This window comes from Festucalex cinctus, chromosome 2 (assembly GCF_051991245.1).
Source record: "Festucalex cinctus isolate MCC-2025b chromosome 2, RoL_Fcin_1.0, whole genome shotgun sequence".
Lineage (NCBI taxonomy): Eukaryota > Metazoa > Chordata > Actinopteri > Syngnathiformes > Syngnathidae > Festucalex > Festucalex cinctus.
In genome coordinates this window covers 20,670,675-20,695,437 of record NC_135412.1, presented here as the reverse complement: position 1 = coordinate 20,695,437, position 24,763 = coordinate 20,670,675, and the positions used below count along the sequence as shown (strand labels likewise).

The 24,763-nt window shown below is 40.6% G+C and overlaps 3 protein-coding genes across 5 annotated transcripts in view; 1 reads left to right on the top strand and 2 right to left on the bottom strand.

The window, feature by feature from the left end:
- Positions 1-43: 43 nt before the first annotated feature.
- On the bottom strand, positions 44-21,391 carry zbtb17 (zinc finger and BTB domain containing 17). Of its 2 annotated transcripts, XM_077513607.1 has the most exons (16): positions 21,296-21,391; positions 18,931-19,015; positions 9,282-9,518; positions 9,032-9,211; positions 7,734-8,078; positions 7,424-7,510; positions 6,666-6,898; positions 5,157-5,299; positions 4,770-5,070; positions 4,557-4,644; positions 2,722-2,838; positions 2,530-2,650; positions 2,319-2,449; positions 1,994-2,257; positions 1,542-1,631; positions 44-646 (listed from the first exon to the last, which is right to left on the bottom strand). In XM_077513607.1, exons 3-16 carry the CDS (start codon positions 9,484-9,486, stop codon positions 243-245), a joined length of 2,709 nt encoding a protein of 902 aa, XP_077369733.1. In that variant the 5' UTR covers positions 9,487-9,518; positions 18,931-19,015; positions 21,296-21,391; the 3' UTR covers positions 44-242. The 2 variants fall into 2 exon arrangements, with proteins under 2 accessions (XP_077369733.1, XP_077369732.1); XM_077513606.1 differs by lacking the exons at positions 18,931-19,015; positions 21,296-21,391 and adding an exon at positions 10,391-10,577.
- fam131c (family with sequence similarity 131 member C) lies at positions 9,735-24,732 on the top strand. 2 transcript variants are annotated; one of them, XM_077513609.1, is made up of 8 exons: positions 9,735-9,874; positions 14,026-14,128; positions 15,124-15,179; positions 17,919-18,006; positions 18,863-19,081; positions 19,234-19,323; positions 19,901-21,051; positions 23,361-24,732. In XM_077513609.1, exons 2-7 carry the CDS (start codon positions 14,098-14,100, stop codon positions 20,167-20,169), a joined length of 753 nt encoding a protein of 250 aa, XP_077369735.1. In that variant the 5' UTR covers positions 9,735-9,874; positions 14,026-14,097; the 3' UTR covers positions 20,170-21,051; positions 23,361-24,732. The 2 variants fall into 2 exon arrangements, with proteins under 2 accessions (XP_077369735.1, XP_077369734.1); XM_077513608.1 differs by lacking the exons at positions 9,735-9,874; positions 14,026-14,128; positions 15,124-15,179 and adding an exon at positions 17,463-17,629.
- The window catches only part of clcnk (chloride channel K), a 37,332-nt gene continuing 35,376 nt past the window's right edge, over positions 22,808-24,763 (bottom strand). Inside the window, exons 19-21 of the mRNA XM_077513611.1 lie at positions 23,752-23,832; positions 23,489-23,575; positions 22,808-23,405 (exon numbers count right to left, since the gene is read on the bottom strand). Coding sequence (XP_077369737.1) covers positions 23,367-23,405; positions 23,489-23,575; positions 23,752-23,832 — 207 coding nt within the window. The 3' untranslated portion in view covers positions 22,808-23,366. The remainder of the gene's footprint in view (positions 23,406-23,488; positions 23,576-23,751; positions 23,833-24,763) is intronic.

Below are 24,763 nucleotides of genomic sequence, written 5' to 3'. Positions count from 1 at the left end.
CCAAAGTGAGTACCATGGGGGAGGAGGAGGTCAATACATACTGTTTTCCTTCACAATTGACAAATGCGCTATTCATAAAAATAAACACAGTATGTAAAGTACAGTGTTGGAATGATACACATTATTAATGCTGCCGCGACGGCTACTTTTCAAAGTGTTGCGTCCAGTGGAGGTGTTGAAAAGTATCTTTTGCACTGCTGAGCTAACACAGCTTTTACAGGAATCTATAAAAGTGAGCACGACTACACCTGAACCTCGCACACAATCAGCTCTCCTTCAACTTTTCTATCTGTCTGGAACTCAGCCAGCATTTCAATCTGTCCATCCTCCCCACTCTTCCCATCCAGCAGCGCTTCTTCTTCCCCTTCTGCCTCCCCAATCATCGCCTCCTCTGCATTTCCCTCTCCATCTTGGCCGCGGAATATGAGCTCCCCTTCCTGGATCACCTGCTCGGTTGCGGGTTGCCACGTTGCCGTGCCGTCCCCATCGGCAGTGGTGACTGCCGTGTACTGGTAGAAGTCAGAGTCTGCTTGAAACATGACCAAGGCCTGGGCTGTGTGAATGCGTACGTGCTGAGCTAACGAACTAGCGTCCAGGAATTTATCCCCGCATGAATCGCAGGCGTAAAGTATCTGCGTGTTGGGGTCTAGAAGCAGAAAAGGGAGGGGGCATACAAAAAAAAAAAAAAGTTTTACATAATTAAATTCTGTTGAATTCATGTATCTCTGTTTCACTGGAAGATTAATTGCTGGCCAATTAAATCAGCTGATATTCTCTTTTAAAATTGCCAGAAATCGGCCATTTTTTTTTTCTTTCCCAGATTGCTTTTTTTCTTCTTTTTTAGACACTACAAAGATTATGACATTCAAAGGCCAAAAAAAAAGGTCAGGACCTATCACTGAGTAAGTAAAGTGATGTGAGATCGTTATTTCAGTATATAGTGGTGCCTTGAGATACAAGTTTGACTTGTTGTCATGACCACGCTCAAACTGAAGACTCTTGTCTTAAATCATCTTTCCCATTGAAAGCAATGCAAATCCCATTAATCTGTTCTATCCTTGCCTCAAAACATAAAAAAAATGTTGGAATGTTTACTTTAATGAGGAAAACTATCACTCTGTATCGTCATAGTTTAGAATCACATACAGTTATAACAGAATTAAATAGTTTTTATCACACTGCATCAATTGAATGGCCTTTGTACAAGACAGACAGATTAAGATGTCTCATCTCATCTGTATGGCACTAATATTAGAAGATTCATAATATATGACTGAACACTGTTATATTGCCTGTCTTTGTGTGTTTCTGTGCCACAACAAATACTATTTAACAACAACATTAAGCTAGTGAACTGAAAGGCTAACCTATGTTTTTGTTTGTTTTTTTAAACACACAATGTGTGATTTTCTTTGTTTTATATTTAGTTTGACAGTCAAAATCAACTGGGAGTGGAAACAAATAGCTTGAAGCCTCTTTTTTTGTGTTGCTATTGTAACACAAGTTGAGTCCTGCCACCATTCAGCACTTTTCAGTCTCACCTGCTTCTTGCACTTTCTCTACTGCCTTGGTAATTTCCGCTTTCAGAGCTTCGGTCGCATCAGCACACGCCGATGCGTCCACTGGTAACACTGAAAACACAACAACAAGCATTGGCTTTTGGGTTCAATGAAGACTTTGACATTGCCTATAGGTTTGAATATGGATGTTTGTCTTATGTGGGAAAAAAAAAAAGATTTCGGTCTTTTTTTTTTCCCCAGATCCTCAGAGTTCTTTGCCAAGAAATGTCATAATGAGCTTAGAGTGACCGGTATGAGAGAGCGTGAGAGCAATACCACAAAATTTAACACATTCACACCTGAGACCTACGTTGTAGCACGAACAAGTCGAATGGCACTGATGAGTGAAGTACGCTATATGGGCCCAATTTGTACATTCACTTTTGTGAGACACGGCGCAAACGGAACCAAGCTTGACATGTTAAAATTCTGACCTGTTAGCTGAGCCACAGCACTGGCAGTCAGGGCTTCCGTCGCCAAGGTAACAATGTCCTCGGAGACAGTTACGATGTTGATCTCGCCACCTGAGGTGGGACCCCCTACGCAGCCGTCCGTCTCCTCGTCTGTGCCGCTGCCAGCGCCGGACCGCCGCCGCTTTATGCCAGCCTTGCCGCGGTGGACGGTCCTGATGTGAGAGCGCAGGTTGTCTACGCGGTTAAAGCCTCTGCCGCATTTGTCACACAGGAAGGGCTTTTCTCCTAAAAGAGAAGTCAACAGTCAAGTGAAAAGTGTCCAAAAGGGAAGACGTGTTACGGTTACCTGTATGGACGATGGCGTGCTTGGAAAGGTCGCCCACGTTGACAAATGACTTGTCGCACATTTGACACTGATGGGGACGGACGTTGTCGTGGTGGCGGATGTGATTGGCCAGCTGACTGGATTGCACAAACCTGAAGCAGATCGCAAGATGAAGCCTTCACTGGTAACTTTCTAAGTTAAACACTGTCAAATAGTGATGACTGCCACTGACCTTTTACCACAACGATCGCACACGTAGGGTTTCTCTCCGGTGTGCTGGCGGACGTGCGCGATGAGGGAGCTGGCCTGGGTGAAGGCTTTGCCGCAGGTGGGACATACGCAAGGTTTCTCTCCTGTGAGACAGAAATGTTGCAGCTCGAAGTACGGGAAATGTTTTGCCTTGCGCGAAATGTCACTGCCGTACCTGTGTGGATGCGCTCGTGCCGCTGCAGAGCTCCAGGATCACTGAACGCTCTTTGGCAGTGCGTGCAGACGTATGGCTTCTCACCACTGTGGACCCGCAAGTGACGCTTGAGATTTCCTGAAATACAAAAGATTTGCCGGAATAAAATATATAGCTGGTTCAATCAAGCCTTTGGAGATTTATGTTAGGTTTGGTCAGGCAGTGCTTATCAGGTTCAGAAGATTGCACTGTGGTCATAACTCACATTCACAACTCACAATTCAATTTACGGTAACTTGCATGAAAAAAATTGTCTGATAATTGTATGTTGTGTATACGTAGTGTTAAATTAACAGTAGCTCAGTAATATGTGCCTACCTGACTACACAATCTCAGCGGATACAATCCCGAACCACTTGCAATTGTTGAAAATCAGCCATACAGGGGGACAATACATAAACAGATTTTTTTTTAACATAGTACTACATCTTGGTCTCACAAGCTTTAAACAAGCTTTAGTCTCACAAGCTTTAAACACATTCAAACTTATAAAAAATATGTTCTCCCACTCATCCCCACCAAACTTTCCGCCATGACTATCAATAGTGTCATTTTTTGTCTTTAAATAATTGAAAATACACCTCTGTAGATGAGCTAATACGCCTTCTGCATTTCTGACAATGACAGCGCTACTGCCATCTGTTGTAGTGGATGTCCAATTACACTTTATTCTAGTACGGAAACTGAGGGGTGAGGCAGCAAGTGATGTCGGCAAGCTGAAGGGAGGTTGGTCAGGTAGGTTCAAGGTATCAAAGCTATTAAATTATTTTAGAAAAGAGAAGTCTCCCGATTAGCACATTGATTAATTGAATTCAACATAAGATAGCTTGGGCTAGCTTGAGCTTGCCTTACTAAACACAATTATATGTGTATGACAGGTACGGAAGCGTAGAGCTGCCAATGTGGAGTCAACATTTTTGGCTGGCGAGTATGTTCGAGCATACTCACAAATATGTTCGAACGTATTGAAATATTTTCGAACATACTCGCAAACACATTTGAACACAGTCGCAAATACGTTCAAACATGGTCGCAAATACGTTTGAACACAGTCACAATATACGTTCAAACATGGTCGCAAATACGTTTGAACACAGTCACAATATACGTTCAAACATGGTCGCAAATACGTTTGAACACAGTCACAAATATGTTGGAACATACTCGCAAATACGTTCGAACCTACTCGTATATAAGTTCGAACATACTAGCAAATATGTTTGAAAATACTCGCAAATACGCGAGTATGTTCGAGCGTATTTGCAAGTATGTTCGAACATATTTGCAAGTATGTTCGAACATATTTGCGAGTATGTTCGAACATTCTCGGCAGCCAAAAGTGTTTACTCCACATTGGCAGCTCTACACTTCTGTAGACAGCTGCGTTTTTTTTTGTTTTTTTTTGTCCACTTGGAATACTGTAGTATCTGTGACTGAGTGTCTATGACTTTTAAAGGTGGGGCCTGGCATGGTGAGTGACGTGGATGTCAGTGAGTGTTGAGTTTGCTGCCTGTTTGCTGGTTAACCGTTAGCCAGTCTGTGTATTAAATGAGTCGTGGCCATCGTCAGCTCATGTATGAAATATGTTTATGTTTTGTTTTCTAATCAGTAAAGTGAATGAATGCACACCAATAGCTGTGTCTATCCTTGACCACTTGTATTACAATACTTTCAAACTTATTTTTACATTGAGTGGAGTGAGCGACTGCGCTAACATTATCCCATGTGGAAAAATGATCCTTAAAAAGAATCTTCGATGTAGCAGGGCAACATTGTACTGAAGATATTCTTCTTACCTGAGGTGGTAAATTGTTTGCCGCATTCTCTGCACTTCAGGGGCCCATCTGCGATGTGGATTTTTAAGTGGGCCTTTAGATTTCCGGGCTAAACATAGGAGACCACAAAAGGAGTTAGCTCATACAATATTAATTGACAAGTAACATCTCGAATTGAATGAATGATATACTAACCAAATCATTTTGAACATAGCATCTGAACAAATCAGTTACCTGATTGAAGCGTTTGTCGCAGTGCGGACACTTGTTGCCCTTGTTGGCGTCGTGCGTCTCCAAGTGTCGCATCTTGGCGGTGGGGTCTGAGAAGGCCTTGTCGCAGTATTCGCAGTGGTACGGCTTCAAGCCGCTGTGCACCAGCCGGTGGCGCTTCAGGTTCCCTGACGTGGTGAAGAGCTTATCGCACGCCTCGCAGCTGTAGCGCGCCTCGCCGGTGTGCTGCTTGCGGTGCATGTTGAGCAGGCTGATCTGACGGTAGCTCTTTCCACAGATTGAGCAGCAAAATGGCTTCAGGGGGCTGTGGGAGGGAAAAGATGGCCACTTAGAGCTCAGGAGGCCGATATGAAGTAAAAAAAAAAAAAACAAATATAACGTGAATCTGACCTGTGCGTTCTCTCATGAGCTTTACAAGCGGCCGCGTCAGAGAAAGCTTTGCTGCATTCGCGACAGGTGAAAGGTTTCTCCCCCGTGTGAATGCGCATGTGTCTCTTGAAATTGCCAGTGTGCGTGAATTTCTTCCCACAGTCCTTGAAAGAAGCGCACATCAAATGTTTACTTGTTGTTTAACATATTGTTCAAATTGGCTTTTGTTTCCATGGAAATGGACCCTGAGCGAAGGTTGCTTTGAGCACACTTTTGTAGCCTACAACACTGCTTCTGCTCTTCTACGCCGTTCTTCTTCTACGCTAAGCCTGTCCAAATTCACCACAGTTTATGCCGCCTATGGATACTACAGGATGATGAGTTTTTAATAGTGTCATTTGTCTATAAAATTGTTGTAAGCACACCTCTACAGAAGAGCTAATACTATTTGCGCACTCTGACATTGAGAGCAACACTGCCACCTACTGCAGTGGATGTGCAATTACATTTTGGTATGGTAAGAAAAAAAAATTCCTGGGTTTACTAACTTCTCACTTTTCACCTTTACCAGAAAGCTACATCATGGCAGCTTTTCAAATTACTAATGTTAATTAAAGTTCTTTAATTTTAATTTCAATCAATCTTTATTTACATTCAAATTTGACCCTTGCAGCCTTCCATTTTTTTTTTTTTTTTTTGTATGTGGTTCAGCCAAGGAAGATATTTGGACACCCTGTCTTCCACTAACCAATTAAGGCCGTGAGCGCATGACCATGCTTTTACCATTTAGAGCCGTGAGCGCTCCAGCGCTCTTCTACCTTTAAAGCCGGGTGAGCCAGATACGACATTTTGTTTTGTTTTGACCAATTCTTGATCTCTTTGCCGATTAAATGCATCAGAATATACACAAGAGGGTGACGTGGGCCTCGTAGCAGGTCCTGGAATTTTATTTGAGCATTTATGGCTGACGTAGTTTCGTGGGAGTTATTAAATAAATGATGCAAATTCGAATCAGTCTAACGAGTCGACAGTGACATATTGTTGCGAAATATATTTGTAGACAGTGAGGATGTTGAAAATTTTGATGGCTTTGTAACGGAATGGACGCCGAATAATTACCAGTGTTGAAGGTAAATATACCCGCAGATGCGACAAAGTTGTTTGTTGATTTATTTTTATTTTTATTAAATATTGAAGGTTTATAATAGTAAACTTAGGTTTGTGTGAATGCCACAGGTGTAAGTTCTGAAATGTTTTTGGAATTATGCTTGTGTTTGTTTCAGGAGCTGAGATATCAATTATTTTGAAAACTTAAGGTTTTCGGGGGTGACTCAAAAGTCACCCATAGGTTTTAGAGGCATGTTTTTGCCAAGCGCTCTAGGCTTTAATGGGTTAACCTAACGTGCATACTTTTTGTAAACACAAAGGCACCTGCATCAAGTTTCGACCGATGGCCCTGACGTCATCGAGTCAGACTTGATCAACAGTAAACACTCCTCCAGCACGCTGCCCACTGCCAACACATCTCACCTCACATTTGTGCGTCACGGAGCTGTAAGGCTTCGACTCGGATCGGCTGCTCATCGCTGTGGAGTGGACTGCTCTCTCATCTGCGTTGTTGCTTACGTCTCCCTTGAGCTGACCGGTGTCCGAGTGTGCCTCAGTGGTTTTGTTCTCTTCATCAACCTCCTCACATTGATCCTCCTGTCCTGTCGCCGTCTTCTTCGGTTCAGTTTTGATGCTTTCATCTTTGCCGTCATGCCCTTACAGTCCATCAAGAGAGAAGTGATGAGAAACATGGCAGTAATATTAGTTGCTCTTTGCAGAAGATAAAGAATCTGAGTATTATATATCTGCAAGTGATGTTTCACCTTTTGTGTTCAGTTATCTGTTTCTTAAAAGAGTAACAACAATGTCACAAATATGCTCATTGTTAGCCTGTGCACCGATGGTGTTTTCCATTTTAAGTTAGCATTATGCTAGCAGAGGCTATGTATGGCCCAAAATTCATATCACAATATCAATAGAATACCTTCACGATAACATATCACGGTATAAAATTAAGGGTACCAATGATAATTTAGTAAATGAATACTTTGATTTTTATTTATTTTTTACTCTGGGGGCACCATCAAGCCAAATTTTGGGTTCATACGAACCTAGGATGAAAACCCTTCAAACTGCTATTTAACTTTCCCAAATATACGCATACAATTGACAACTGAATATCAAGCTGAAAGGAGTGAGACACTGATGAAGCAATTGTGCAACATTAAGGGCTCACTCACCATGTGGGAAGTTTCGTCGAGGTTTCCTAATTCGCCTGCCACGGGAATTGGTAAAAATAGGGGTGGTGACAGATTTGATTGGTGCATCTGGAAATACATTTAAAAAAATCAAAGACATGTGACAGGATGTAACGTTTCGAGTGGCTGCTCAAAAACACACTAAATTGATTCAAGCTAGCACAATGGCATTCAAAGGATCTTTTTCAGAATCTTTTTGTCCGAGACCACCTCCCACCCCCAAAAACGGTGGCCCTGGGCATCCACTGTGCTTTGCACGCCACTGAGCTAGCATTCGTTATCACAAACTTACGTGGTGTGTAGTCTACATCAGAAGGGTCATCCTGAAACGTGGTTGCGGCGTCCTGTACACCTTGACCGTCAATATCGTCCTCTTCATTCTTCACAAATGCTCCCTTGTGTGCAGCACTACTTTTGGGAGGTTGCGCAACAACTGGGAGGCTTTTGGTGGGGTTGGGCTCTGAAACTTCTGTCTTCTGCGCTTTCATGGGGAGGTGTTTGGTGTGATCTTCGCCTTCCGTTTGCTTCTTGTTGTCTTTTGTTTTGCTTATGGAAGTACTCTTCTCTGGCTGCAATGCCGCCTTGGCCAAGTCACTGGCACGGTCCTCACTTGGCTGGCCTACGCCTGTTTTTTCTCCTTGCAAAGATAAAAAATAAATAAATAAATAAAAATAAAAAAATAAAAAAATAAAAACAATACATGAGAATCAATTTTTGTAAATTTTTTTCCATCTTTTCTTGACTCATTCACTCCCAAAAACATATAAATATGTTCTATTTTAAATGTATTAAGTGTCCCAAAGGCGTATTTATACGGTTTTAGTGTGGTTTTTTTGTTTTTTATGCTAGCGGCGAGCGCATTCAGAAAGTTTTGATGCAGCCTATCAACTGCAGAGAACTGGTGGGGAAAAAAATGGTAGTAATTACAAAAACAGCCAGCAGGTGGCGGCAGAGTATAATTGCAAACAGGGCCATGATGAAACCAAGCTGTTTCCCCACAATTCTAAGCAGATTTGTGACTAATGAAACTTAGCTATATTCTCATGCTAATTGTTGCAAAACAGAAACAGATAGAAAAGTATTTTTTTTCCTGATGAAAGTAGAGACTCTAATCTTTGTTTTGGTAGGTCCAATGTGTTTATAGCAATACAACACAATATTCTGTGGGCCTTGCAAAATGAGTCAAAATTCAGTAAAACAGCCAGGAGTGAAGGGGGTTGCTTCAGTGAAAATGGCTGTGAGTGAATGAGTTAAAGGGGGAGTTAAAACATCTTCAGAAAAAGGTACTTTTTGTCATGTTGGTTAAAACTGTCCATGTAAACCTTCAGACACACCATTGAGTTGTTTTGTATATGAATGTGCCTTGCCTTGACTTCTGTCTGTGATTGGTTGTTTTTTTTGTTTTCTCTTTTTGTGTGTGCCGTAGTTTCTAAAAAATCAAATTACAAGTACAACATTGGGGCAGAAACAGATGATTTTGTTTTTTCAAATATCATTTTACTAATGTAGATCCTGAGACAATGTATTTAATCAATTCAATTCTCACATTTTGCCACATAGCCTCCAATCCTACACAAAGAGTGGACTCACCTTCGGTAACATCCAGCACGTTATCAGACGGAGCTGGATCAGCCACCGACTGGTACACAGAGCACGCTTTTACGATCTCTTCCATTTGTAGGAAATTGGCAACGGCCATCACATCCTCGAAGTTGTCAGTTGTCAAAGTCAACTTGGCTGTGTACATGAATTCCAGGACCTGGGCCAAACCTGCATCGATAGGGAACGCATTACAGATTGATGCATTCACAGAAAATTGGGACAAAGCATTCTTCACAACCTGCAGCATTGCTGATGTCCAGATGCACCACGTCCTTCTGTTCCAGGAAGAGGGTGCGGAAGTAGACGCTGCAGGCTGCCAGCACACATTTGTGGGCCTTGAAGTCCACTCCGTCCACGACAAATGTGCAGTCACACAACAAACCCTCCTTGCGCTGGTTGTTGAACTGCTCAAGAACCTTCCCACTGTGCCACGGGAACTCCATTGTCCTTCAAGGCTTTTTGGATGACACAGACTCTGAGGGCAGTTGATGAATGAAAGGGCATTTATTTATTTATTTATTTATCACAAAACATACAACTTTCTAGGTCGTACTCCACCTCAATGAGGACAAGTCATATAGAAAATGCTGGATGGGTGGAAAATGCAAGAATGCTTAGGGCTGGGGTCGACAACATGAGTGGAATTTCATGCTGTTTTGGATAGCCTATGACAAGAGAGGAGCCCAGCGGAAGGCAAACAAGCAATGGCACTGAACACCACACAAAGACATGGTGGCCATATTTATTTATACACAACGCTTGAAATGATGGAACTAAACTGTTTCTTGAAGAGGTTTAATCCAAGAGGCTTCTTCAGTTCTACATTTTAAGGTGTGGCGTAAACATTCTGAACTGAATAATTATTTAACCACTTCAGCTTTAATTCCAAACACGTAGGTTGTTACTTGTTTGTATGTTTACTGACAAAAATGTAAGGAAAATCATGCTTCTGGGTGAAAATGAAACGTCTCCTTATCAATTTTCAACAAAAGGGTCAGCTGAACACAAACCATCCTATTTGAGGCCCAAATGAACCATTCGACATTCATCTTTTAGCTGATTGGAAACGTCATTCAGGCATATAAAATAACTTAAACGGTGACATCGAATACGTAACACCAAGGTTTTCTGCCACTTTATCATGAGGTTTGCCGGCGGCACTGTGCAATCAATCGATTACAATGCCTCTACGATCCTCACGGTCGTGTTATCAGGGATGAATTTAGCATGCCTAGCCCGGATAACGTGCGGCGGACACAAGATGGCGGACGCCGTCACTAAAGCTTCTTGTTGTTTTCCATGCTAATTCTTTTTAAACCTCTCCGAGACGCGCCGTGTTCTACCTACCCCCGGAATCGCGTTAATGTTCGCTCCTTCAATGCGCCCTCGAACCTGTGGCCCGGCTGGTGTCAAGAAAAGATGATTTTAGTTATGAACCCGATCGAGTTTTTCGGGGATCGATCATGTACTGTTGACTTGGTTCAGCGCCATCTTCCTCTCGCTGATCGATTGATAGGGGCCAGTCGGATGCGTTTTCACGAGCATGCGCAGTGGAAAACATTTGCAGTTTGGCTTTCGACCGCGGAGCTGTGCTCAAACTCAGCTACTGCTTAAAAAAACCTACACATCAGATTTGTGGTTTATATTTATTTTTGATATACAGGATAAAACGTGGGGCAAAATACATTTTCTCTATGGGGAAAACATAAAAAGGGTAAATATGCAACAAAATGAAATCAGATGAACATACTAATCACAGGTAAAAGTATAATGGGCGAGTAAAGAGAAATGTAATGATAAAATTACGAGGCATTTGTCAGAATTTTGGAAAGCAACAAGACCGGTAAAGAACTAACATTGAATTGATTTTATTCAATAACCTAAAGTAAAAGAATTGTAACCAAAAGCAGTTATAATACCAGATCAATGAGTGGGACATATTCACTAAGTAGTAAAATACAAAGTATTGTTGCATTGACAAACCCTCAACTTTGTGCATGTTAATCCTGAAATAGTGCCTATGTTAAAAGAAGTCTCATCAATGATGCTTGAGCTTTCCAGGGCCTATCATAGCATGAGTGCAGCGTTGCATGTATTTCTTTCTTTCTTTTCTTTTTTTTTTTTTTTTTTTGAGAATTTTCTATTTGCAACATTACAAGACAAAGAAATCACTTACGCATTTGCAGCCGGGTCTTCCCTGCAACCTTGTAAAAGCTGTTTGATAAAGTTGATTGCAGCGTGTTTTGCCGTGTCACTCAAGATAAATAGCACTGAGTGATTTCCCTTGACAAATTCTCACAGTGTGACAAAATCTCAGTGTTGTTGTTTTGTGTGTGGGGGTGTGTGTATGCATGCGTGTGTTTTAGTTATTTTAGTGGCATCAATGAAGAATAAAGTTTAAAAACATACCAAGTTCCAACAAAGCATTGTGTTTCCCTTCTGCCTTACATGCCGGGGTATGTGTGTGTGTGTGTGTGTGTGTGTGTGTGTGTGTGTGTGTGTGTGTGTATATGTATATATATATATATATATATATATATATATATATATATATATATATATATATACTAGTGCTGTCAAACGATTACAATTTTTAATCTGATTAATCACACTTAAATTTTAATCAGCTAAATTACTCGCATATTTGCGTGATATAAAATAAATACAAAATACCGTAATATTTTGACATTAACGCATTTTATTATCTGAATGTCATTTGCAAACATTGATTAAATGCATGTACGCAATTGCATGTATGCGTGTATTGCTCAAAACGTAACAGCATCATAACAATTGGGTGCAATTCAGCAATTAATTAAACGCAAATTACTTTTGTTTTATCTAAAGTCCCGTCAGGGTGGTCTTTAAAGCGAAATTTACCACCGAGCATACCAGCTGGAGTCACCCCGCTCATTTTGGAACAACAGGCGTAGGAAATGCCGTGCATTGACCCCATCACTGACCTGTGCAGCTTTCAATGTAACCATCCGCGGTTACGTTCAAGGCTCAAGTGCGGTCCAAAAAAATAGTGCGATTAATCTGCGTTAATATGTGATTAATTTTTTCTGTGATTAATTAATCTATTAAGGCTTTAACTTTGACAGCCCTGGTATATACTGAATCATTACTGTTGATGTATGGTTTAAAAACAACCCTGCCCTGAAATGAAAGACTCCTTTTGCTGCTTTTGTCAACACTACAATCCGGTTAGTACTATATGACACACCTTTGCATCCTTTTAAGATCGGATGCCACAAGGTGGAGAGCAGCTCGGTTACTATGGGAACTGAATTCTAATCTCATACTTAAAGGCAAGAGTGCTTTTGACGAGAGTGATGTAGGGTCTAGCCCCCCAAAAGACCCACAAGTTTGTGTACCTAGAAGTCTACAAATGTATTTTTTTTTTTACTTCATTTCCAAGACATGCCACTGCACAAACATGTCACCAGTGGTTAACGCTCACAGTTCACCTTTACATGCTGTAAGAGGTCACCACGTGTCTTCTGTACAACTTATCCTCCAGTTTCCCTTAATGGTCTCAAAAAGATTTATTTACAACAATTTATTATATTTTTTGGAATGTATAATATATGCATAGTCGTTATCACCCGGAGAAAACCCACGGAAGCACGGGGAGAACATGCAAACTCCACCCAAGGCCGAAGCTCAGACTAGATCTCACGTTCTCTGCACTGGGAGGTGGACGTGCTAACCAGTCATTCACCGTGCCGCCTTAATGTTATGTTTATTGCTCAAACACAACCTGCGCTACATTCCCAAAGTCTGCACCACTTTTGGTAGATCTTTTGTTTCAATTTTCAGCACAAAAGGACTGGATAACTACAACAAATAACAAAAGTCATCTCAGTCATTCAAATATCATTAAAAAGTTAGTGATGGATGCTGAACATGACAGCTGCACCTGCTTTTAGTCTGTTATGAACCTTTTAATGTATGTTTGTATGCTGTGATGTATGTAATGCATTATATAAATATTTAAAGTAACTATATCACATTGTGCTATTTGCTTATATTTTGCTTTGTACTCTGCAGCTAACTCGCCATTGCAAATGACAATAATTGCGTTATCTGGATAAATAAAGGTTGAAAAAAAAATAGAAGCTAACATATGTTATGTTCTGAGGTTGGATCCCAAAAACACAGACATGGATAAGATTTTAACTATTCATTCACATTGAGAGGTGTGGAACAAACTTGACAAGAAACAACGAGAGTTGCACAGAGGAACAGAGGTAATAATCTGACAAAAAGGCACACTTTCTCAGAAAACTTATATAGACAGTGAATAGATCTGATTGGTTGTGGCTAGACATGTGGGTAACAGGACTGACATGGAATCATCTGATTGGCTGTTGACTAGATAAAGCGATTAAAGATTCCTAACATCACATAGCTTCTGACATCACATAGCGTATTACCAGTTGAAACTAGATGCCAATTACATCGGTTCAAAACAGACACTTAACCTCACGGTCATGACCCAAACATAACTCTTGATGACCCTATTCATGACAGTAAACATAACCCTTACATAACCCTAGTCACAGTAAGCATAACCCTCGCAAGACCCAAACATAACCCTGGCATGACCCAATCATGACAACATGAAGCTGAAGTACCCATTGGATACAAGCCCAGATTCCAACCGAGAACCTCTCATCATGTGGCAGACGCACAAGCCACATGCCCATGTGCCTAATATGCACAATAATTCAATTCGAATAACAAAAGAATTCCTAAAAAAAAAAAACATCCTTGTTTCTATTGTTTTTCAATCATTTCATAATATTCCCAGACCGAATTTTTTTCCCCCTCTCCACACGTTTGTGAGAGCGAGAGAAGAATAGAAATCAAGGGGAAGGGAGGGGGTTTGTTGGAGACGTCAGCAAACATGCTTTCATACTTTCTCCCCATTTTCTGCTCTCTCACTCACGCACTCGCTCTCTTTCTGTCTCTGTCAGCCAGCTGCCCTCCCTCGTCATCTTCAAGCCACCATGGGCACCAGATAACCGCCTGCAGGCTTTCCACACATCATGGGTTGCTGCCTCTGTAAAAGTCACAAAGGTCAGTGTCGAGATGCATGGGTGTCTTGTTCGTTTGCGTGTGCGCGTACGCGTGTCTGAAAGCAAGTCCGAAAGTTGATCTGATCGTTTCACGCTCGCAAGAGTGACTGACACTTGCTGGCACGTCAAGGGCAGACATGTAGCATCTGTCCTAAAAACACTATAAACAAATAAAAATACATCATGACCTGAATCCATCCAACAAATGAGGATTGTGAAGCACTCATTAATCTACAAATAAAAGGAAAACTTATTGCCGCGCTATTACCACATCAAGAGGCTGCGAGTTACTGTGCTTTTGGAGGATCAGCCATCGAAAGCGCCTCTCGTCGTTTGCATTCGATGAGGTGATGTTTACATGCAAATGTTCATTCGAGGCCTTCCCACTTGGAAGGACGTCAATCTGAATGAGATGCTGAAGTGATTTGAAGTGATTGTCAGGGATGAGACTGAACTCTTCCGCTCCCATGTGATATTGTCTGTCTGAATCTGTGATGCACTGTGGTAATATTCAGAACAGGAGGATGGTAAACTCACTGACAACTGTTGATAACCTTTCTTGACTTGCAACCAAGTGAGTGTGCACGTATGACTTTGTTCTTCGACATAGTGAGTTTCTTCTTGCTCTAGTGACTTAAGTAAATGGAAGGGTACCACTCGCCTCCTGTTGCTGTAGTGTTGCCATAGCAACAGCCAATTGTCTTGACGCCACCTCTCAGGGGAAACCCCAAGTGTGTGTGCGTGTGTCCACTGACCTTTTTAAGGATGTTAATTCTCATTTCTTCTTGTCACTCAATGAGCCTGGCTTACAAAATTAAGTTGGCAAGAGGACCCAGTCCAAGGGATGTTTGGAAAATTGCCTTGCTTGACCTTTGGCCGAGATAATAAATAAGAAAATAATAGTTAGGAAACCCCATGAGCTTTGACTAGAAACACACACGAGCCGTCAGACAACAGATATCTCATTTGTGTGTGTACTTCATGTGTACTTCACAGAGCTCCACTATCCCCTGACAGTGCTTCACGAGTGTCAGCCTCCAACCTCTGTCAAGGTGAGTCAACACCATCTAAGAGGTCAGTCTTTTTTATGTATCAGATAACTGAGATTCCCCCAGTGTATGATGCCCTGAAGCCAGAAAAATGTCCAAGCCATTTTCATTCTGCTAAATTCCACCCTGTATGTGTAGTGGATATTAAAATACACACTTCTGTTCAAATGACAGATTTTTGTGATTGATTGATGATTGATTGATTGAACATACATCCCTGGTATAAAATACAAGAGTTGTAGTTAATTAAAAAAGAGAATAGTAAAAGAAAAAGCAATCGTCAATACTATCATAATTAACTTATCTAGTCCTATTCCCTAATGCTTCTATCATAATAATATACTAATAATAACAGAAAAGTTAGCAAGCAATAAAAAAATAAACAAAACGTGTTTATCTTAAGTGCACAGATATATTGGTGTATGAGTTATAAGTCCTTATCCATTTCATATATGCAAATACGAGAGAGCGAAAGTAAAGCCCTACACAAACAATAAATTCCCAAACATAATAGTGATAAATCAAGATAAAACATGATTAAACTCATTGATTTAATCATCAGACCGTAACACATATTCCCACATCCCTTTGACATATTTCAAGTGTGTTTTTGCAAAATTCTGAACCCAAGATTGAACTTTTTGGCCATATATCCAAAAGTATATTTTTTATGTAAACAACACTGCTCATCACCAAATAAAAAAAACCTAGTTAGAGTGTAACATGGTTGTGGCGGCATCAAACCTTGGGGCTGTTTTTTTGTTTTTTCAGCTGGAGCTGGACCTTTAGTCATAGTGGAAGGAATTACCGTATGAAACGTTCCAAATAACGGTCAATGTGAGCACAAAAGCCTCCTGCTCGAAAAAACAGAAATGATCAGAAAGCCTACTTGAACAGCTGAACTTCACAAGACATTTACATGCTGACTCCTTAACATGAATTTGAATAAGATAATGTTAATTCTGAACACAGCCACATCCACAATTATAAAAGGGTGTGCATACTTGTGCAGCACATTTTCTCAGGTGTTTATTTTTATTTCCCTTTTTGAAAATATTGTCACATTAATGGTGTGAAATATTATTTATCTTATTATTTATTTATTTATTTTTTAAATCCACTACCTATCTCTCTACGGAAGAAATGTAGCCCTTCTTGTTGGCTAATGATCTGTCTGTTCAGTACAAGTGTGAGTGAGGTAAAGTGTGAGGAACTGTCTCAGTCTGTTTCTGCATCACACTTACAAATCTGCAAAGATGAGTCGCATATGTCTTCAAACAAGGTGTCCAATTAATTTTGTCCTCAGGCTTTATCTGTGAATCAAAAAAAAAAAAAAAAAAAAAAAGCAGGTACCTACTTGCCATCGATTTTACTCACACCATGTTGTTGAAGAGAGAGGAAAATGGGCCAGAGAAATCAATCCCGTGTCCTTCTCAGTATTGACCGCAGTTACAACTGCACACGCGTTGAACATATCCATCCACCTTTGGCTGCTCTTCCTTCGGTTACACTTCGAGGTGCAAATGCTGCGCAAACGTCATCATTGCGAACGGTTGTTCTTATTTTGAACACACCAAGTAACACATTGAGGAGTTGAGAACTGTGCGTGCGGTGTAATGATGTGCTTGACTTTCAGATGCAAACTTTCTTTTTTTTTGGGGGGGGGGGTTCATCTTTTTTTCCTGACAATGCAACAAGTACAAAAACAAAAGTTACACAATTCAAGGATAAATTCAATGAGTGCTTTTCAACACCGACCGTTTTTGTATTTCAAAAAACTAAAATGTCAATTTCAGTTGTTTTTAACAATGACAATTAGCAAGCACACGTTACGTCTTTACATTTCATCCTTTTATTATATTGACTTTTTTTTTTTTTGCTGCAATATATTTCCAGATTAAATATATATTTTTTTAGAGAGTTCCTTGAGCAAATTCAGAGTAAGATCGTTTTGGTAATCATGTGAATGCATTCTTCAGCGAGTTCTACTGGAAAGGGACGTGCAACCACACATTTCAAAAGATCATTATGTTATTTTGTTCTCAATGACTAACACGGTATAATGTATCTTGTCATGATTGGGTCATGCCAGGGTTAAGTTGGGTCATGCAAGGATATGTTTGGGTCATGACCGTGAGGTCAAGTGTCTGTTTTGAACTGATGTAACCGGCATCTAGTTTCAACTGGTCTTAACATTTGTGATGTCAGGAGCTATGTGATGTCAAGAGTCTTTAATCTCTTTATTTGGTCAACAGCCAATCAGATAATTCCATGTCAGTCCTGTTACCCACATGTCTAGCCACAACCAATCAGATCGATTCACTGTCTATATAAGCTGTCTGAGAAATGTGTGTGTTTGTCGGATTATTACCACCGTTCCTCTGTGCATCTCCACAGCCCAAGGGGGCTTGGCGTCTCGCGATTCTCGATGCATTCTCATTGTTTCTTCTCTAGTTAAGTTTGTTCTATGCCTCTCGATGTTATGCGAATAAAGAGTTAAATCTTATTTGTGTCTGCACTTTTGGGATCCAACCTCAGAACGTAACAGTATCATATCAGTCAATATTTAAAAAAAAAAAAAAAAAAAGTAAAAAAAAAAAAAAAAAAAAAGTAAAAAAAAAAAAGTAAAAAAAAAAAAAAAAAAAAAAATGTTTTTGTTGCAGGAGATCTTAGCTGTTTTGCAGCTAGAAATGTAAGGAGCTGAAAAGTGCTTTTTTAAGATGTTATAATGTTCCTCTGCAGAATGACCAGCAGCCTCCACCAAATGGCCAAGCAGCAGATAAAAGCAACCACTACAATGTCGGCGAGCTGGCCACCTCCTCTCTGTTAGGTGAGAGTGCGTGCGCACATTTACAGTGACAACAAGCTGAGTTTCACCACAAATCCATCGCGCCACGCGGGAAAATGATATTAGTAACCATGGGAGCTTGGTAATGTTGTTTGCCTCTTCTATGCTGTATTATATGCATGAACACTAAACCTACATTCATATTCAAAGCGAAGTGGACAAAGAAACATTCAAGTATGATGTGCGCAGATCAGCTGCGTCTCTCTTTTTATCAACATGTGCTTTTTCCTCTATTAGAGCTCCATTCTTACTCTGATAGCAAAAGTAGAGAGGGACAAAAAATGTTTTCTATAGTACAGCGGACTGGATCGTGAATAGAGACAATTTGCAAACATAATTGACCCAATTAAAATGTATTGAACAAACACAATTTAACCCAAGAAAATTTCGGGAAAAAAAAAAAAAAAAAACATGGATAAAGCAAACCCACCCATAAATGTTTTTTTGTTTTTTTGTTTGTTTGTTTTTTTAATTGGGGGGTGATGCTGCTGCAAATAGATAAACCTGCGGTTATGCATTGGTTTATTGAACTGAATGAATAGTGACTAGTTATGAATGAACAACTGTGCAGCCAAACAGGGAAAATGATGACAGCAATGCCATTAAACTCACCAACCAATAAAAGTGCCAGGACTCTCACTTCAATATTGAAGTTATAACTTCAATTAGATCATGAAAGATCAATATTCTCCCATACTTGTTTTTAATGAAGGGGTGCTTGTTCTTTCAGGGCTTTACCATAATAATGCTGTTTCCTTTCCACATTTATCTCCATCCTTCCTCCGCTTCCACATCTTTATTTCATTCCCTTTATCAAGATGTATCCCTCCCTATTTAGGTCTGGTGGCCACGATAAAGGAGCACATCACCAAGCCCACGGCCATGGCTCAAGGGCGGGTGGCTCACCTGATTGAGTGGAAGGGCTGGGGAGGCGGCGGTGGTGGCGAGGTCGGGGCGGGCGGCTGGGCTCAAGGAGGCGGAAGCTGGGGCCCTGAGGAAGATCAGCAATTTTACTCTCAAATGACAGATGAGATCAAGGAAGCTCGCTTTGCTGCCGGTGAGTCAGAAGAAGGAATTTAATTGAGCAAGGGGGGAAAAAAATACATGTGGATCTTGTTGTTTTTTTTTCTCTCTCCACGTACGATCAATAGAGCTCTTAGGGGCTATGACTCACATGGGGAAAAACAAAGATAATGTGTTTGTGTGCAGGAGTAGCGGAGCAGTTTGCCTTGGCTGAGGCCGCCATGAATTTTTGGTCCTTCAGTGACTGCTTTGAGCAACCTTCGACCAGCTTGCAAGGTTGGCTGTCATTGGCACGGTCCGATGGCATTTCTTCTTTTTGTGACGACAATCAAATTCCACTTCACTGCCCGCATCAGACGTTTCTTCAAGCTCCCTTTTCAACAGCTCAGCAATTATTGTGCTCTTTAGAGGCAAGAATGACAATACAAAAGCTTTTATGACGTTCCAGTCCGAATCCATTTTTGCATCGATATGGGAATAAACTATATAGTAAAGAATTTCTGCCCAGTTATGCTCACCATCGTAGTTCTAGTGCATTCCAAATGTATTTTTGGCACTTCCATACCAAAGTCCGCTAAGTATAGATGTTGCTTTTCTGTCATGATCACGAAAAGGGATTTCCACATACACATGCAGGAAGCAAGACAAACACTACAAAATGTTAGAAATTAATTAATCCAACTTTAAGAAGAAATATTGTAATTTAGGTTGTAAAGTTCGATTGAAATTGTACACTATGGTGCTTGATTTCTTTAACAGAAACACGTTGGCAGCGAGTAGAGTGGAAAGTCGAATAAGAATTGTCAGTAGGGATGTTAAGACTTTGACTGTCCCTTGTAACATGTGTTATTAGGGACACCGAGGAGCCACCTGATGTCTTCTTTCCAGCTGGATGACGAAAGTGTCAGTGCCCCCCAGTACCTGCATAGCATCCACGCCGAAACACTTGGCAACAGCCAGCTCAGCGGCCTAGTCGCCCCAAAACCACCAACCGTGGCCTCTGTTAAACCGCAGGAGAAAAACTCTACCAGTGAGGATAAATGCAGCGCAGTCATCGCCGAGGCTCCGGTGCGACACATAGACAGCAGCTCACTGTCTGAGGATGATGTGTTTTATAATTAAAGCCGAAGTCAACCTTAAACATTTCTTGACAATATGTTATATGTGACGTCACTCGTCTAAACATGACATTCTGATTAATATCGCGTTAGTGTAATATGAGTTAAGGAGCAAAATCCAGCCGTTTTGATCCATCTCAGGGGGCGGCCATTTTGACACATGCTGTCGACTGAAGATGACGTCACAGTTGCTCAGGGAGCGACCAATCACAGCTTATCTGTTTTCTGAAGTTGAACAGTGATTGGTTGTTACCTGAGACCTGAGCAGCTGTGTTGTCATTTTCACTCGACAGCAAGTGGCAAAATAGCTGCCTTCTGATATTGTTAAAACTGCTGGATTTTGCTGTTTAAATCATATTCCACTATTAACACAATTATTAAAGGTGCACGATGCAAGATTAGACTCAAATTTTAAGTGTTAAAATAACCATATTTTTCACCCGCACATGTTTTTAGAATTGTATAATGGACAGGAGGCACGACTGTGGCACAATGACTGTTGCCCCTATTTTTCTGTAAAAGGAAAAAATGTTGGAGGGTTCGGGCGGAAACTTAAGCTTTTGCTCTGAGCATGACGTCATGCGCGTGCACGCTATTGTCCCTGTTAGCTCTTGCGATTGTTCACGCAACTTCATGGACAAGACAGCTAATTCAAACTGGATTTAAAGAGACCTGCACCCGATACGTCTCAATGCCTTATGGAGACTCAACGGAAGACAAAGAGAAGTAAAAAAAATAAATAAAAAAATAAAAAATAAAAAACTTTCAGACCAGCGTCACGGGAGGACGCGGATAAATATAGGAGCGGCGTTTGTCAGGTGGAGAGAGCTAAGAGCTATCCTGGGGATGAAACGGGACCCACAGCTTGTGGACTTTTTGCTAAAAGGTAAGACTTCATAACGAAAATACGATAGGGTGTATTTATGATTAGCAGTGCAGAATAAAACTACCACACGGTCGCTTACTAATGTCTCCGCACTTGGGCATATTAGCAACGCACTGCTATCCTCAATGTTATCGGATTCACGGGAATGCACTATTTACGTTTGGAAGGTTGTAATTACGTAAACTTTTGTCACTCAAAATGACTTTCACATACAAAGTAACTTGAAGATTAATACGTTTCTTACCTCTGTAGACATTATTAAGCCTGTGAAAAAGGCGTTGTGCTCCGTGTTTACGTTTGTTCGATTAACATGGAGATTTGCTCGTGCCCGAAAAGTCGCGCACGCTCCTGGTCGTGTGCACGTCGCTGGGGTCCATTCCACGTTTCACCAGAGGGGTCGCAAATGTGCAAAAACTCAGAATCTTGCATCCGGCCCCTTTAAACCAAAATAAGAGTACCTAATTTAGACTAGTGGGGCTGAATAGAACATATTATTGTCCAAAAAAGGTTTTGGGGTTGATTTCCCCTTTAAAAACCTCACATTCCAATTGCAGTGGTGCCTTGACATACGAGTGACCCGACGCTTTGTCTTGTATTCAGAAATTTGAGATATGGTCGCCGTATGGGTGGCAGTGAACTCAACTCAACTCAACTAACATGTCTCTCCCAGAGAGACAACACTGTGTTGAAAACAACCACATAGCTTTGCCTTAGGAAAGCTATGTGGCTGCTATGGTAACAAACATTTCAAAATGCCTTCGACTGACTGATGATATAACTGTTAGAGTGCAAACGGTGTCGCAACACAATGAGGAGACAAGTTCATCATTACAATTGTTTATTTGATGCAATTGAGGAGATGAGAGCAGCTTCATGAACAGTACATTATATCCGTATGTCTGTACAACACTGCCCTCAGGTGGCCGAAGCGCACAAATCAGAAGGAGCAGTACAGTCCAATGAATTTTAGCAGAAAATGAGGCAAAATGGTTTAAATTCTTTACATTCTCTTCAATTACAGTATGTCATTACTGTATGTTTTTATTAAGTCCAGTATTAAGGAGTGCTGTTTTTCTGAACCTGAACATTTTTTTTTTTCTTTCTTTCTTTTATTGGCAGACAGGAGCTGGTTAAAGGCATTTCTATTCATTTCGATGTGTTTTGTGTTACAAGCATTGTCACGGAACAAACTAAATTCATATCTCAAGGCACCACTGTTCGGTATCTGAATTTGAACATGAAAGACAAGTTTACCACCAGCACTCACTGGAGAGAGAAAAACAAAACAAAACTTGTGCTCATGTAAAACATTTGTGAATGTATATTTGCTGCTTCGTTACGTCTGACTTTTCTATTTAATGTACATTAGATATATTTTATTGTTTGCTGAACTTAGAACCAATGTAAAGTACAGTATTGTGTAAATATCTTGGTATAAAACCATCCGTATGATTTCCTGCGCCTTGTTTGTTTTTGATCCATTTAGTCCGTCACACAAAGCAAATGAGAACTCGTACACGATTTCTTTGGGACACGCAATCAATCGCCTGCCAGAGTTGACACTTGAATTTGCAGAGAAGAAACCGTACAGACATAAAGCCAATTATGTGTTTGTGCTCTGACAGTGCAAACAGTCAAGACTAGGGGTGTTAAAAAAAAAAAAATCGATTCGGCGATATATCGCGATACTACATCGCGCGATTCTCGAATCGATTCAATAATCGGCAGAATCGATTTTTTTTTTTTTTTTTTTTTTTTTAGGATTCACACCTTGAGCATGGAAGAATGTTATATGAACGGCACATTAAGCCTTAATATTTTTATTTTAATGCTGTTCAAATGTGAAACAGATTGCAAACTGTTTGTGTACAGTGGCTCACGGTTATAAGCCTCAAGTTTTAGATAAATATATTCATACAAATCTTACAGTGTACATGTGTACATGTACAAATTTACTGATAGTATTTTCTAAATTTGAATGGAAAAAAATCGCAACAATCGACTTATAAATTCGTATCGGGATTAATCGGTATCGAATCGAATCGTGACCTGTGAATCGTGATACGAATCGAATCGTCAGGTACTAGGCAATTCACACCCCTAGTCAAGACAATTATTAAAGTGTATTGGTAATGGAGAAAGTAAGGCACTTTGCAAGCATATAAACCGCTCTTCCACATAACCACATTTGGGGAATTTAAATGGTACCAATTAGTGCTCAGACCTTTCTCTTGTTTTGATGGTCTTAATGAGATGTAAGTTTAATAGATAAGTGAAAAGGTCAGGTATTGTGGCTGTTTCTCCCTCAGGGCGCCTCAGATTTCTTTGGCCAAGTCTTCTAAAATTCTCCTCATCTGGAGGACAAAACACACACGTGTCTTCTTCCGCATGGCAAGGGGCAAGGGGACAAATGAGCCCGACAGCGCACCCGAGTTACCTCTGACCATGTGACCCGCCCAAGCAGCCTCCCTCTGTCAGTGACAAACACGGGCCGACCTCCAGCAAGGCACAGGATACTGAAAGTCTGAAAGAAACGTCGGGATTCTTTCCTGGATTGCAGTAGTTTCCTCCAATCAATCAAATACAAGATTGGAAAAAGAACACCCGGGGCTTGATTTTTGTGAATCAAATCAGTAAAATAAACATATGCTGTATGATTTGGATCGCACATGGTTGACTTGCTTCAAGTCATCGTCTCACCTCTTGAATGGTGTTCTGAGGACACAACAGGGCAGAAGACGGATGAATGCTGCATATCTCCTCTAGATGTCGATCTACTCTCTAAGCAAGGATCAAAACATGAACAAATGTATACTTTTCACCTGTTTTTTTTTTTTTCATTACAATTGTGAGATTGGTGAGTGAATAGTGAGCTAGACAAATGTCGATGTGTCCCTGAAGTCAAATCATAACATCCCCATTCAAGGAAAAAAATATTTATAGGCATCTTCTGCATGTGTCAACGAATGATGTGATCTCAAAGCACTCACATGGTTCAGCTGTCACTCTTCACTGAACCCCATACCTTTTCCATTTCGTGTTTAAAAACTCCCCGAGTCACTCCCCCCCCCACCCCCCACCCCTGTGGAACCGATCCTCAGCCAGTCACTAAAAGAACTCAATTGTTGTTGCTTTTTACTATTTCTGTAACGCCATATGCCACACGATAACACCAAACAAGTAAGGACGAGTAATTGGTGTCAAGGAAACATGTTGAAGTGATACATCTAACAGAGACAAACTTTGCACTGTTACAGGGGGAGGGATTGTTTGTAGAGTTAAAGTGTATTTTTTTTTTTTTTTCTGAATCAAATAATCTGTAACCCTTTATTTCTACAGGGTAAGGTTGCATGTTGCATTTAAAATATGAAAGTTTTTTTTGTGGGCTCACAGTTTGTCGTGTACTTCAGTTTTAAGCAGTTAATATCGGCAATTCTAAACATTTTTAGGCAACTACTCACAGTTTTTCACTATTCAGTAGCCCTGCCTTGGATTTTACGGTACTACGATACTGTTCACAAATCACAATCATCCATTTCTTGCTATGATATGGCGGGCTGTATTACGCATCAATGTGGTGCTCAGCTTGTGTCTTTTTGGACCACGCTCATGGCGTTTGTGTCAGTGACTGTGTGTGCTTTTAAATTGTATTACCCAGCAAAGCTTTTTGGTTCAATTCAACTCATTTTGCCGAGGCTCATTCTTATTGTGT

Coding starts and splice junctions, on each gene's coding strand:
- zbtb17 (XM_077513607.1), bottom strand. CDS start 9,486: ATGGAGTTCCCGTGGCACAGTGGGAAGGTTCTTGAGCAGTTCAACAAC. Junction 2,450..2,529: donor TGCGATCGTTGTGGTAAAAG/GTCAGTGGCAGT, acceptor GATCTGCTTCAG/GTTTGTGCAATCCAGTCAGC. Junction 647..1,541: donor AGAGAAAGTGCAAGAAGCAG/GTGAGACTGAAA, acceptor TTCTGCTTCTAG/ACCCCAACACGCAGATACTT.
- fam131c (XM_077513608.1), top strand. CDS start 17,468: ATGTCTAGCCACAACCAATCAGATCGATTCACTGTCTATATAAGCTGT. Junction 18,007..18,862: donor GGCCACCTCCTCTCTGTTAG/GTGAGAGTGCGT, acceptor CTCCCTATTTAG/GTCTGGTGGCCACGATAAAG. Junction 19,082..19,233: donor GGAAGCTCGCTTTGCTGCCG/GTGAGTCAGAAG, acceptor GTTTGTGTGCAG/GAGTAGCGGAGCAGTTTGCC.